We start from the raw sequence: 12754 nt of genomic DNA, 5'->3' as shown, positions 1-12754 counted from the left end.
TTCCACCTCTGGGGTTTGTCTGGTGGGTGTTAAGTAGAAGAGGCACCTTGACGGACCTGTCTGATGCTGCCAAGGGAAAGAAAATAACTCAAGTATGGAATAAATGAATATTTTATACAGCATGAAGGGAAGCTGGAGCAGGCCCATGTTGCTTTTCCAGAAAAATCCCTTGTAGATCTCTGACAGCTGTGCCACACTTCAAAGGTGTTGTTAATCTTCGATTTTATTTTTACACATGGCTCTTCACTGCTGATTACTTTTCCTCAGAAATTATGTCAGTGAAGCAATTACAAAAAAGGCTATGGATACTGACTTTTCAGTATTTTGTGTTTTGTCGTCATTCAAATGTTTCTTCGTCAATTACATTTCTAAATACATGGTAAAGTAAGCAACCACTTATTCTCAGATAAACTTTTTGATTTTTGTGTTAAATTCATGGTGTAAGGCCAGATATTGTTTAGCAGGTAGCTAAGACTCCTGTCACACTCTTGATTGCACACAACGGGGGGATTTTCAAGGTAGTGTTTCTGCTCTTTTAGAACAGGTGAACAAGTCCCTGCTTGTGACGAGTCAAGAGTGTAGCAGGATTATATCTATTTTTTTGTGAGTTTTAGACACTTATCTGAGAAGCTTGACTAGGTCTGGTAGTATAAGAGCTGTCATTAAAAATGGGCTAATTAGAGAGATTAACTTGATTCTAGGTGAATCGGGCTAATTGCACTGGAGCCACACTGACAGAACCCAAAGTACTAAGCAAATAATTCTTTAGCAAGTGGTGTATTCCACTACAACCTGAATCTGTAACAATGGAGGAATGTCAAGCCCATCACCATTTGTGATGCTCTAGAGTTCAGAGCATGAGATGGCCCTCTCTGTAATGAAATGCAGGTTTGGGACTTGCTTTTGAGTAAATGCAATGAATTGTTTAATAGCTCTAGAATGGCAATTCTTGTTACTTTCTTGATGTAAAGCAGACTAAGGAGTCATCTGTCATTCAAAATCAATCCCCTGAGGAAATATTTGATAGAGCAATTAGACTGCATGTTAACAGTTTGGCAGGCTTTAGGGCAACATTGACAGTGATTCTTTATATACAAATATTTAGGAAGCTGTCAAACAGATTTATTAATACACAGACTTAGAGCCTGAAAGTAAGAAATGCAAGTAATGTAGTCATTCAAAATACATCTTTTGTTTTGTTAGATGTGGAAGATTTCAACAGAATTCTTCTGCTGCTAAAGCTAGAAGTGACATTTAGTGGATTTAAGCACTCTGGAGGTGCGGTTGTGGAGAGAGAAAAAAGGTACTTTGTTTAATAGCCTCAAGGATTCCTCTAGCAAGGGAGATCATTACTGTCTCCTTATTTTAAAAACAAACAAACAAAAAAAAAAAGCAAAAACCTGGCAGATGTTGCATGTGATGAGAGATGTGTTGGCTGTGTATTGCAGTTCTTCAGACTCAGGAGCTGCACTCAGTCCCATCACTGAAATCTATTTTTTGTTTTTTTGACAGCTGTTTTTGCCATTTACTTTAAAAGCAGATGGGGAAAATGCAAAGAAGAGCTGTCAATTTTATTACCATGTATAATCAGCATCTGTGCAATACATCAGACTCATTGCACAGCTTACACTTTCTCTCTGTAGTAAAATTCTTTTGGGGTTTCTTGACAACCTTCTCGCAAGACTTTCTGTGAATTAGTAGATACTGGAATTGAAAATATAGATTAATTAACTGCTAAAGACACTATTCTATCACCAAAATTTACTTAATCAAGATGTTATGTTCTGATTGTTTAATTATAAAATATATGTCTAATTTGCTCCTCCATATTCAATTCATGTTTTATTAAGCAAGATGATTTGTTTTACTTTATTTTAGTGTTACAAAATACTTTTTATACATCTCTGATCCCTTACATGCATTTAGGTGAAGCACATCTCTGTGTATATTTTTCTACCATTCTCTACTGAGAGGGCTTATTATCTTGTACCCCATCTGCATGATTTAAAGTAAAAATGATTCTGTAGAGAACAGGGTGTTCTCCATTTCCAGTCTGCCCTCTTTCCTGGTGCAGCAGTCATTCACAGAAATGACTTTTTATAGTGGGAAAATAAGCTAGTTTAAAAGTGTCAGTATAAATAAGCATGTTGTCTGTCTCTGTAAGTGCGGAAGTAGTAATCAGTAATGGTGTGCTGCAGGCTTATAGCAGAGAACAGCATCCTCCTGGAAAGTGTCAAGTGATTTACATGTCACAGGGCTCTCTGGGGACCGTGTGGGAAGAATCTGTCTACTGGCTGGGGACCTACTTTGATTTGATTTGATTAGGTTGGAAGTCACAACTGCAGAAGCACCTTTGTTTCTTAGAATAGTAAGTGGTTGTACATTACAGTGTCTGCAGTGATAAGCAGAGGGGAAAGATTTCCAAAGAGAAATGTTCACAGCACATTTCCTAGATAGGAGAGATTAGCGAATAGTCTTCAAAAAAGGTTTCAACCAGTTTGGCAGCATCAAAAGAGTAAAACACTTATGTGTCGATGCAGGACTTCTTTGAAGTGAAACACTAAAAGGAGCTGGAGGCTTGATATTAAGAGCATTAATTAGTGTTTGTGTGGTGATGGGCAAAGTACTTTTTCTACATGAGGCAATGCAAGCTTTGATGAAGAACGTACTTAACTGTCCTCCTCCATTATCTTAGCTTATTAAATACACTACTAAAATTGACTGTGACTTTTGGAAAAGAAACCACCAAGGCACTGTTTATGATACATAGATGTTCATTTATAAGAAAGAATGACTTCTGGGATGACTTTGGAAGGAGTTGTTGTGAACAAAATTTAATACAAATTTCATGGAAAAATACTGACACAAGCTTTTTATTCTTTGGTGATATAACACTACTTCTGGCCAAGTCATTTGCAAGCACTTAATGGCTGACTTTTTCAGTACTAGATAACAACAACCCATCCTATTCCAGAATTAAAAATATTTCACTTAATATAGGGCATTAATATAAAGGAGTTTTTAATTACTATGGGTTTTATCAGTAGAATGCAAATTTCTTTTAGATATTAGTCTATCTGTACTTTGTGGCTCTGGAATATATCTAATTAGATTTTCTCTGGAATAGTGGATGCAAATTTACACTCTGTGAAATTCAGCTGATTCTATGAAGATAAAGCAGAAAATTAGAGGATAATAAAGCTTGAAAATGTGTATTTGATTTACTTTCTTTACAGGCAAAATGGGATATAAAGGATTTTTCTTTTGTATTTATATAATCATATTCTTCCTTTCTTATGTTAATCTCATTTTCTAAAATGTGATGTGTTTCAGTGCCTACACTTCAGTGTGAGTTAAGAAAAGACATACTTAGATGATCCTACTATAACAAATCCTTTATCCGGGAGAGCTTGTAAATATATCCTAGCACTGCACAGTCTGTCTACTAGACTATAAATGTCTCACTAAAAAGATATGTTAGTTAAAGTTGACATGGAGTTCATTTTCATATCCACCAGTGAATTAGTGCTAGAACTGCTAGAAAATTAGGTCTCAGAAATACGCTGTAGCAGGACTTCTTCAGGTTTTGGTCCCATGTAATTTGCAGACAAATTGGACAGCAGTAAATTAAATCTGCTATTCCACCTTCTCAGGAAAAATGGCCTACATAGATCCTGTAAGGTACTTCAGTTTATAGAATTAGTATATATTCTTAATTAAGAGAGTAAACTGGAAAATACATTATTTGTTAATTTAATGCTAGACCTTGAGTTACATGCCTTGTCCTACCTAGATAAGATCATTATAAGTTTAAGGATATGTGAATGTAGACTGGAGCCCCTCCAGCACCAGGTTACAAATCTCTACATCATGGACTAATAAGCAGCTTTTATAAATAAGGCTTCATGTGGGAGCGTTGTTACTGCAATATCTCTTTCCCGTATATGCAGAAGCATTTTTCCCCACAGTCTCTCCCTCTGGAAATCCAAGACCTCCTCTGTATTTTGGCCTAATCCTTCCCTGTCCTTTTCACCACACCGCTCCTTTCCAGTCCTCTGCATATAGCCTTTGTGTTTCCCTGTGCGAGATATTCTTTGGCTGATTTTCAGAGCTCCACATCTGATTAAGGTCAGGTTAGGCTGTCTCTGGTGGTTAAGCAGTTGGTTGCTGCCAGATAGAGTGTGTAACAGGAATGGATGGGTGGCAACCATGCTCTTCATGGCTGAGTTAATTTGGCTTCTCAACTCCTTCCAATTGCTAAAATGTGGCTGTTTCATTATTTGGAGGTTTTACCTCTCCCTGATTTCGCCACCTGAGTAGAAAACTGTCTAGATGATAAGCATGTTTATGTACATGCTTAACAAAAGTAATCTTTATGTTCTGGGAAAACTAAGCTAAAAATGTAATGCAAGGACAGAAAATACTTGGGTTTGGCCTCACTCGCTGTTGGCCTTTAACTTCAGCAAATTTTTACTTATTCAGATGTTTGCCTTCTGCATCTAGCCAAGTGTATAGGAGAGCAGCGACCTTGTTACTTTATATCCTGGTAAGCACTCCCATTCTGATGCTAATTGTGTTTTGTGAGTCCAAAAGGCTCAGCCAAGGCAAAGAGTATGAAGTAGCATCATTTTTATGGAAAAAGCTTCTAGCCTTGTGCCATGGGATTCCCTTCAGTCTTTAAAATATACCTGAAATTTCTAGCAAGGTGACAACATATTCTTAAAAAGGACTAAAACAGCTGAGATGAAGTGAGGATTTCTTTGTGTCTGGAAAAATTTCTGGAGCTTTTGGTTTTTATTTATTGAATTCATCACAAGCCATTCAACAACAAATTCTGCTAAGTTAAAGTATGATCAGACTACGGAGTATTTAGTATTAAATATGTAAATATCTCTATCTGAACGAGACTTCATGAAGGCAGAAAAAAGCTTCAGTTCAGCTGTATCATGATCTCTTGAGAAACTTTACAAAAAGAAACCATTTCTGTAAGAATATTTTTTGGAAAAGCTTACTCAAAATATTACCTTATTAGTTATACTGCACACACACAGAGACTCGTGTCTCAATCAGAACAAAAGTGAAACAGAAGACAGTTAATAGGACAAGATTAAAAGGAAAAAAATAGGCCAGTATTTCTGCATCTAGATTTAAAAAGGCTCTTTCAACTTAAATTTTGAAGTAATGTCCTTGTAATTTAGAATAATGCAGTAAACATACAGATTTTTGTTTCATTTTATTAAATAGGTTTCTGGCAGTGTCTTGATGTACATAAATCTTAGGGCTGATACCTGTGCACAAAAGAAGCATGGTTTGTAGTTTGAATAATCCTGCCTTTTCCTGTAGTACTTTTTGGTATAATGGTTTCTTATGTTTCTTACACCTTATGTACGCAAAGCATACAGAGCAAGTGTTGACAGTAACATTAGGCACAAGTTGAGATTAAAATACTTGTTTGAAGAAGTTAGAAGTGTGGCTATGCAATCCTAGTATTATATCTTAAAGAAAATATTTTGTGTACTGTACCTAAAGAAATCATGTGTATCTTTAAAAATACAGCACTTGCCTTATTGCAGGTAGCAACATATATTATTTGTTCTGTAGGATCATTCCTCTGCCCTTTCCCCTGGTTTGCATATTTCTATTATCTCATGGAAGTCTTTAGGTATTTTTAAATAAAAATTACTATGCAAATTGTTATATGTGGACATAAATTAAGACTGATTCAAGACTGAAATTTTTAATGACCATTCTGTCTTAAATTTTAGAAAAATCTTGTATGCTCTGAAAATAAGTTTTCTTTAAATATAAAGTCATGATTGGGTTTTGATTTACATTACTCTCTCTGGGTTAAAAGGTTTGGCTAATTTTTTTTTTTTTTGGTAATGAAAAAAAAAAATTTACTGAAAGAGAAAGAAGAAGTAGCCTTCTTTGTTGAAGTCTATCCCTCCTGGGTTTTTATGGTTTAGATTCCTGTTTGGCTTCGGGGTTGTATTTTTATGTTGTTGCTTTTTTTTGCAGACGGTTAGAACAAAATTCAATCAAGGTCATTCCTCCTGGAGCTTTCTCCCCCTATAAAAAGCTTCGAAGAATGTACGTACCCAATAACTTCCATTTATTTTCAGATATATATATGTATAGAACAAGATAAAAAGCAAGTCAGGATGGTACAGGGGAACTGCAGTTAATGTGTGAGCACTTAAAAAGTTTGACTGCTAAAAGATAAACTTATATGGCAACCTGATTATTGAGACCCTATAGCATCTTTGTCATATTAATAATAATTGGGTTTTTACCAAATACTGAAATTGTTGCATATGGTACTGCATAGAAGCAGTATGTTACTGTAGTGAAAATTCTAGGGAAAAAAAAAAAAGAGAATGAGGATAATTTCAGATTATTTTTCAGGCTGTATAGCTCTGTGGTCATAGCAAGCAGAGAATTCTTAAAAAAATGTACTTAAGCAATTAGCAAAAGTAAATATTTTGGGGTTTTTTTTCAAGTATTTGAAAGGTTTGTTTTAAGCCATATATTTTGTTTCAATGTATTAGCAATTATAGTGGTTTTATATTAAAATTCTTTGGCAGTGTCTCATGTAAATATTTTAATTTCTCTCTCCCATCCATGCTTAATTGTGATGACATATTATCTTAAAGTTCATTATTTTGAAAATACTTTCATTTATTGAATCTAATTTCATTTGTTTCAGTGACCTGAGCAATAACCAGATCTCTGAAGCAGCTCCAGATGCTTTCCAGGGCTTACGTTCACTCAATTCACTGTAGGTATCTGTTTGACCTGTAAAGAGAAGCAAATTGATCATATTCTTATAGTGAAGTTATTTTAACCTTTTGGCTCCCGACCAAATTTTGCTATAAATTCAATCAGTTCTAAAAGTTCTAATAACCTTTTCAGAATGAGAGTGATAATTGAATATTCTTTCACAGCTGGACACTAATAATGTATGGGGTTTTTTTATAAATATGTTCACGGCAAAGAGAACAAAACCAAATGTGTCTTTTATTCCCCAGTTAGTTGTTCTTTCAAACAGCAAATCCACTTAGCAAGGTCCCTTGGTAAGCCAGAAATCAGTGAGGTGCTGATTCTGCTGAGAGCTCTTTGGGCTGCACACCTTTTGTGGTAGAAAACGTGTGATCCTGCTGCCTCACACGACCACAAGGATATTGCAAGTATCAAGTGATTGTTATTAAATTCCTTTCAGGAAAATGGGAGTTTCTCTATTTTTGAAGTCCAAATACCATAGCATATGCCTTTCATAATGGTAGCTTTGTTTGCTTTATTTCCTGGTACAGAGTCCTGTATGGCAATAAAATCACAGAACTTCCAAAGGGCCTGTTTGAGGGACTCTTTTCTCTGCAATTGCTGTGAGTATTTTTTTTATTTATTCTTCTTTGAGATCATTCAGAAGGGTAAACACGATGAGAGATTTATGCCAGAAGAAGAACTGGCAGGAAATCCCATATGTAAGATCAAAGTACAGTAAAACCAAATTAGGCTAAAGACGAAAGAGTCAAGACTGTTGTAGGCCAGCTTGCCATTCATCCACAAATGTGATCATATCAGTTAATGGCTCAGACTAAAGTGATTAAAATGAAGTTATTCTCCTGTGTGGAATTTTTAAGGATAAAACACATACAGATATGATACCCTCTAAATGGCAAGTAACATATATAAAGTTGTGTGGGAGCCATAGAAGGAATATTTGTGTGTTTTATAATGAGAAAACATATAGTGGAAATGCTATGCAATTGCATTTCTGCTTGTACCCATGAAAGAACAGTATTGTACCACAGTTTTATTGATGACTTTTAATGATTTCAGATACTCTGCTCAGTTCTTTGACTATGAACTCCAGCTGCTATTTTGTTTAACACTTTGGAAATTGTCACCTTTTAAACCATTGCTCTTTGCATTTTATACTGCAATAAAGAATATCATGGTGGTGTTTATTAAATATTGTCAATATTTAGCAGAAGAGGCTGTGCAGTAGGTGTACTGTGTAAAAGAAATGTTAACTAGACCATAAAACAACAGTGATAGTTTTGAAAGAACTTGTCCCAGAATAACTGACTTGTTGAGTTAGAGTCTTCTTAAAGAATTTAAAATTTCTTCACACATGTTTAGAATTATCTGATGTCCAGATTTCAGCAAGAAGTGGTTAGCAAAATGTCTATTATTATCAACTAATTGAAGATGGCAAAAGAGTAAATATATACAAAGAAAATGCAAGTTCTAGCACCACCTAGAGGTTTGCTTTTGATTTATTTTAGTCACAAAAATAATGTAGTGGGCAGGGTATGCTTTCTTGTTTTCTTTTAAAGATGTTTTATAAATAAAACATATTTCAGACCTGGTTTAGAAAAAAAAATAAACTAAGGTAAGAGACCTTTCCAAACCCTCAATTCTGTATTAAAAAAAAAAAAAGTCCATATATTAATATGTATTGCATAGATAGTGCATTTAGGTCTAAGTAAATTAAAACTTTTTATCAGTGCATTAGGTTTCAAATCCACCATTTCATTCAATTTATGGCTCAAAATAGAAAGAAGTAAAAAAAAATTTGGTTATAAAAATGCATTTAATGGAATTACTTTTTTTTTTTTTGACTCTTCAAAAGGAGTTGGTTTAGATTGGCTTGTTTGTTTTAACGCTAAAAGTCTGGGAGGAACAGAGAAGAAAAGGTTCCCTTTGAAGATGCAGAGGAAAAAGGATCCAAGACAGATTTGGATATATTCCATGCCACCAGTTTTTACTACAAGTCTGTTAGTGTGGCAGCATGCTGATTAGTAACATATAATTAAAAGTGCCACTGCACATCTCTTCCAGCTAATGAACACAGTGTTCAGTTCTTTTTTTGTTTGTTTATTTATTTGGCAAAAGAAACTAGTTTTCCTTGAATATACTTGATTTTTTAGGCTTGTTTCTTTGCACAATGCCACAATGCACAATGCACAAATACCACACAGACATTCCACCTACAAGCGCATACAAGAAATGTGATTTTAGCTAAATAAATGTACATATTTCAGCTCCAAAGTTCAAAGATGTAGGAATATGTATCACCTAAATAAGATACTTCAATTCACTGAAATCCCTTATGTCACTGTCAATTTTTATTTGTTACTACATCTCTTGTTCTGGTTGCAAAGGTGCACAAAGAATTGTCTGTGAAAAATGGTGAATTTTTGGAGTATGTGGCATTTTGGAATCTGTGGCATGGAGATTTCTTTCAATTTTGTTATTGTTTTCCATTAAACAGATTACTGAATGCCAACAAGATCAATTGTCTGCGAGTTGATGCATTTCAAGATCTGCACAACTTGAATCTTCTCTCTTTGTATGACAACAAGCTTCAGACCATTGCCAAAGGCACCTTCTCACCCCTACGAGCAATTCAGACCTTGTACGTATGTTCTGGCTTATGGATTTCTCAAGTATGACTTCATATTCTACAATGCAGTAAAAGCACTGGGTACTGCGGAGACCAAAGGGAAATAATGTGTGATATTATTGGCTTTTTCCCTCCATGAAAGGCATTTGGCTCAGAACCCATTTATCTGTGACTGCCATCTGAAGTGGCTGGCGGATTATCTGCACACAAACCCCATTGAGACCAGTGGTGCCCGTTGCACCAGCCCCCGCCGGCTGGCAAACAAAAGGATCGGCCAGATCAAAAGCAAGAAATTCCGCTGCTCAGGTAATTTTCTTAGTTCAGCTGCTATTTTTCCTTTATTGGCAACAAAATTTGTGGTTATAGAAGTTCTAATGAAGGCAGCTGTCTCTCTACGGAATTATTAAACATCGCAGAATTTTTTTTAGTTCTTTGACTGAATAGAGGGAAATCTGGGAAGTCACAGACTGTTGGATCACGGAATATTACTGTAGTTAACACATTTGGCACTATTTCTGAGTGGCATTAAATCTAGCAAAATAAACGTGATATATAAAACTTCAGAATGAAATGCTAAAGTTATTCACTACAAGTATCACCAACATAAATCATTTTGTAAAATTTCCACAGGGCTCTGGAATATGTGAAAGATCTAAAGATTTCTAAGCTAAATATGGAAACATGACATATTCCTTTTATACAGGGAGCTTGACTCATACTGAAATTTACTGTTTTCTTTTTCTAATCTTATTCCATTTCCTACTTACATTTCTTTAAATCCTAACTTTTGTCATATGGTATCCAGCTGTTCCAGGTGCATTTCACATTTGACAGTTTATTCAGTCTCAAGTGCAAATAACAGATGAAAACTGTTTTGTTATCCATGTTCCGGATACATTTATGACTATTCACACTTTGTAGTTTATCAGCTCTCATTGTGAATACACATTTTTTCACTAAATTATCTGTAGTTAACTGCAGTCCATACTTAATCTAATAAAACTCATTCTTTGCTTGCTGACATTCAGGTGCATCTTCTATTTTTTTTTTTCTCTTTATTTAGCTAAAGAGCAGTATTTCATTCCAGGTAGGTTTGGCTCTGCAGTAAGATTGACTAACTGCAGATATTCTCTTCCTTTACCCCCAAAAGCAAAGTTTGTTATAGCTTTTAGGAAACTGATGCATGTGTATTAACATTAGTCAATACCTGTAGCTAAACATAGTTTTCCTTTGTAGAATACTAGTAATTCTGTTTTCTGAATATAAGAGCTTAGCATGCAGCTCCATTTACCTTTTTCTGTCTCACAGATTTGCACACAACCTACCAAAATTACACCTATCCTTAAATTCTTTAGAAGGTTGCACCTGCTAGTTCCTATTTTAACTGACCCTTTTACTTACCTTGTACCTTGCCTTTCTGCTGCTACTGTTTTTAAAATGTGGCTCCTGAGCTGCTTTTAAACACAGGAAACCATGCTGCCGTCAAAGAGCTAGCACAACTTAAAAACCCAAACATTCTACAAATGAACGTTTTCTTGCCTTGCTTTCATGCTCTACGCTGGCTGCATCTACTGCTTGCTCACCCTCCTTTTGTTTAGGAAATCACAGTGGAAAAGAAAGCTGATATTCTTAATTAGAGGCATTCTGTGGTCACATGCATACAGTGAATCAGAAATACTTTCCATTAAAGAAAATACGACTTTAGAGTTGAGGTGAAATACCGGCTTACACACTGCTTTAAGCTACAATAAGTCTATGATATTTTTGCAAAAGATTTACTGATGTTGGCCCTAGCTCTTTGAAATATGGATCTTTCTTTATTTTACCTTGCTTGTCAGTGTCTGCACTGTTTTCTTAATAGAAAAAAATGTTCACTTACGTTATATTCATAACAGATTATAAATAATAAAATAAACAGGGGAATAATGCATCTACTGATGAATTACGGTATGTGATTTGCAGGCAGGGTTTTCTGATATAGGTCAATATCTAGAAAAATATCTACAATAATTGATTAGGACACCAGTGCACTTCTTTCAAGTACTACAGCTATATCATCATTCTGCTGTCATCTTAGTTGTTGTCTCTTTAGCTGGTATGTTTAACAGCTCTTCTCCAAGTGCTGTGTAATGTAACACTTAAATTTACAGCAGTCCTGTGAGGTTCTAAATGCCCTTATACTAATATTTTGGTTTGAATATGAAGAAAATACAAAATGAAATACAAAACAAGGCAAAAATTTGTCAGCACTGGCATCCAGGAAAATGTGTTTTAAAGCAGCATAAAACAGGGGGATTCAATTTCACAGACCTGTAGTACCACTCAGTTCCTTAATGTGTAGAACAGCTGTATTCCTGCCACAGAGTGACTTCTACTCAACCTTGCCAGCACAACTTTTGCCTCTGACTTAGAAGTGTTTTTTTGCCAGCAAATGTCTTCACAGCCTGGTTACAATATGACCACACATGCAGTTTAGACTTGTTTACATACCCTTTAAAAAATGCTATTCTGGGGGTGGGGGAAGAAAAAAAGATGAAGAAATTAAACAAAAAGTGTTATATACATGCTTCTTGAAATACAGGTTCTGTGCTTTCTCTTTCTATCAGGTTATCAGGGAGATGCTAGCTAAAAGTATTTTAGTTGTTGAAGGCATTGTCCCTGAATATTTTAATTGTTTAAAATGCTTACAGTGATGTACTCTGGATGCAGGAGGAAAAGAACCATATTTTTAGACTTGTTTATTGAGTGTTTAAAAGTGCTAAAAACACTTCTTTATGCTTAAGTGGATACTATAAAATAATCTTAGCATTTTTTAAACACTTAAATATTTTTAATATTTGTTTTAAATATGTTGTTTGGAGATGTTGCTCTGCAGACACTATGAAGTCTTAGAAAATTTTCATTATAGTAAATTGGAAGACTTAAGGTTTGAAAGTATTAAATCATTTATTTGAAAAAATATCATTTATATGCTACCTCATAGAAATACTCTATAGTAGTTTTATCATATCTTTTACTAAGACATTTACAAGTTCTAGATAACACAGTATGTAATGAGTGTTGGGGTTTTTTTCCCTCCAGTGAGCAATCTGTTTCTCCTATATTTATTTGGTTTATTGAGGATTTAAGTGGCATAGCATGTATATTGGACTTGATGATCCTTGAGGGTCTTTTCCAGCTCAGAATATTCTGTAACTCTTATATATGTTAAGGGAGCAGCCTTTAAAGAACACATTCAAAATAGTGAAGAATAATTCATGGGCGGCATGATCATCATCCTATATGCAATCTGTAGAAAACCCCAGTTTTCATTTTTAAATGCCACTTGAGATGAATTATTCTTTC

General features: G+C 34.9%; 1 protein-coding gene across 5 annotated transcripts in view; it reads left to right on the top strand.

Annotated features, from left to right (window-relative positions):
• The window catches only part of SLIT2 (slit guidance ligand 2), a 260071-nt gene that overhangs the window by 180647 nt on the left and 66670 nt on the right, over positions 1-12754 (top strand). For all 5 annotated transcript variants that reach the window (XM_085059254.1, XM_085059253.1, XM_085059256.1 and 2 more), the window contains exons 10-14: positions 6019-6090; positions 6707-6778; positions 7311-7382; positions 9278-9421; positions 9552-9715. In XM_085059254.1, coding sequence (XP_084915380.1) covers positions 6019-6090; positions 6707-6778; positions 7311-7382; positions 9278-9421; positions 9552-9715 — 524 coding nt within the window. The remainder of the gene's footprint in view (positions 1-6018; positions 6091-6706; positions 6779-7310; positions 7383-9277; positions 9422-9551; positions 9716-12754) is intronic.

The sequence above is a fragment of the Lichenostomus cassidix genome, chromosome 4, assembly GCF_008360975.1.
Source record: "Lichenostomus cassidix isolate B80296 chromosome 4, HeHo_3.0, whole genome shotgun sequence".
NCBI classification, from domain to species: Eukaryota; Metazoa; Chordata; class Aves; order Passeriformes; family Meliphagidae; genus Lichenostomus; species Lichenostomus cassidix.
This window is presented reverse-complemented; position numbering and strand designations above follow the sequence as displayed.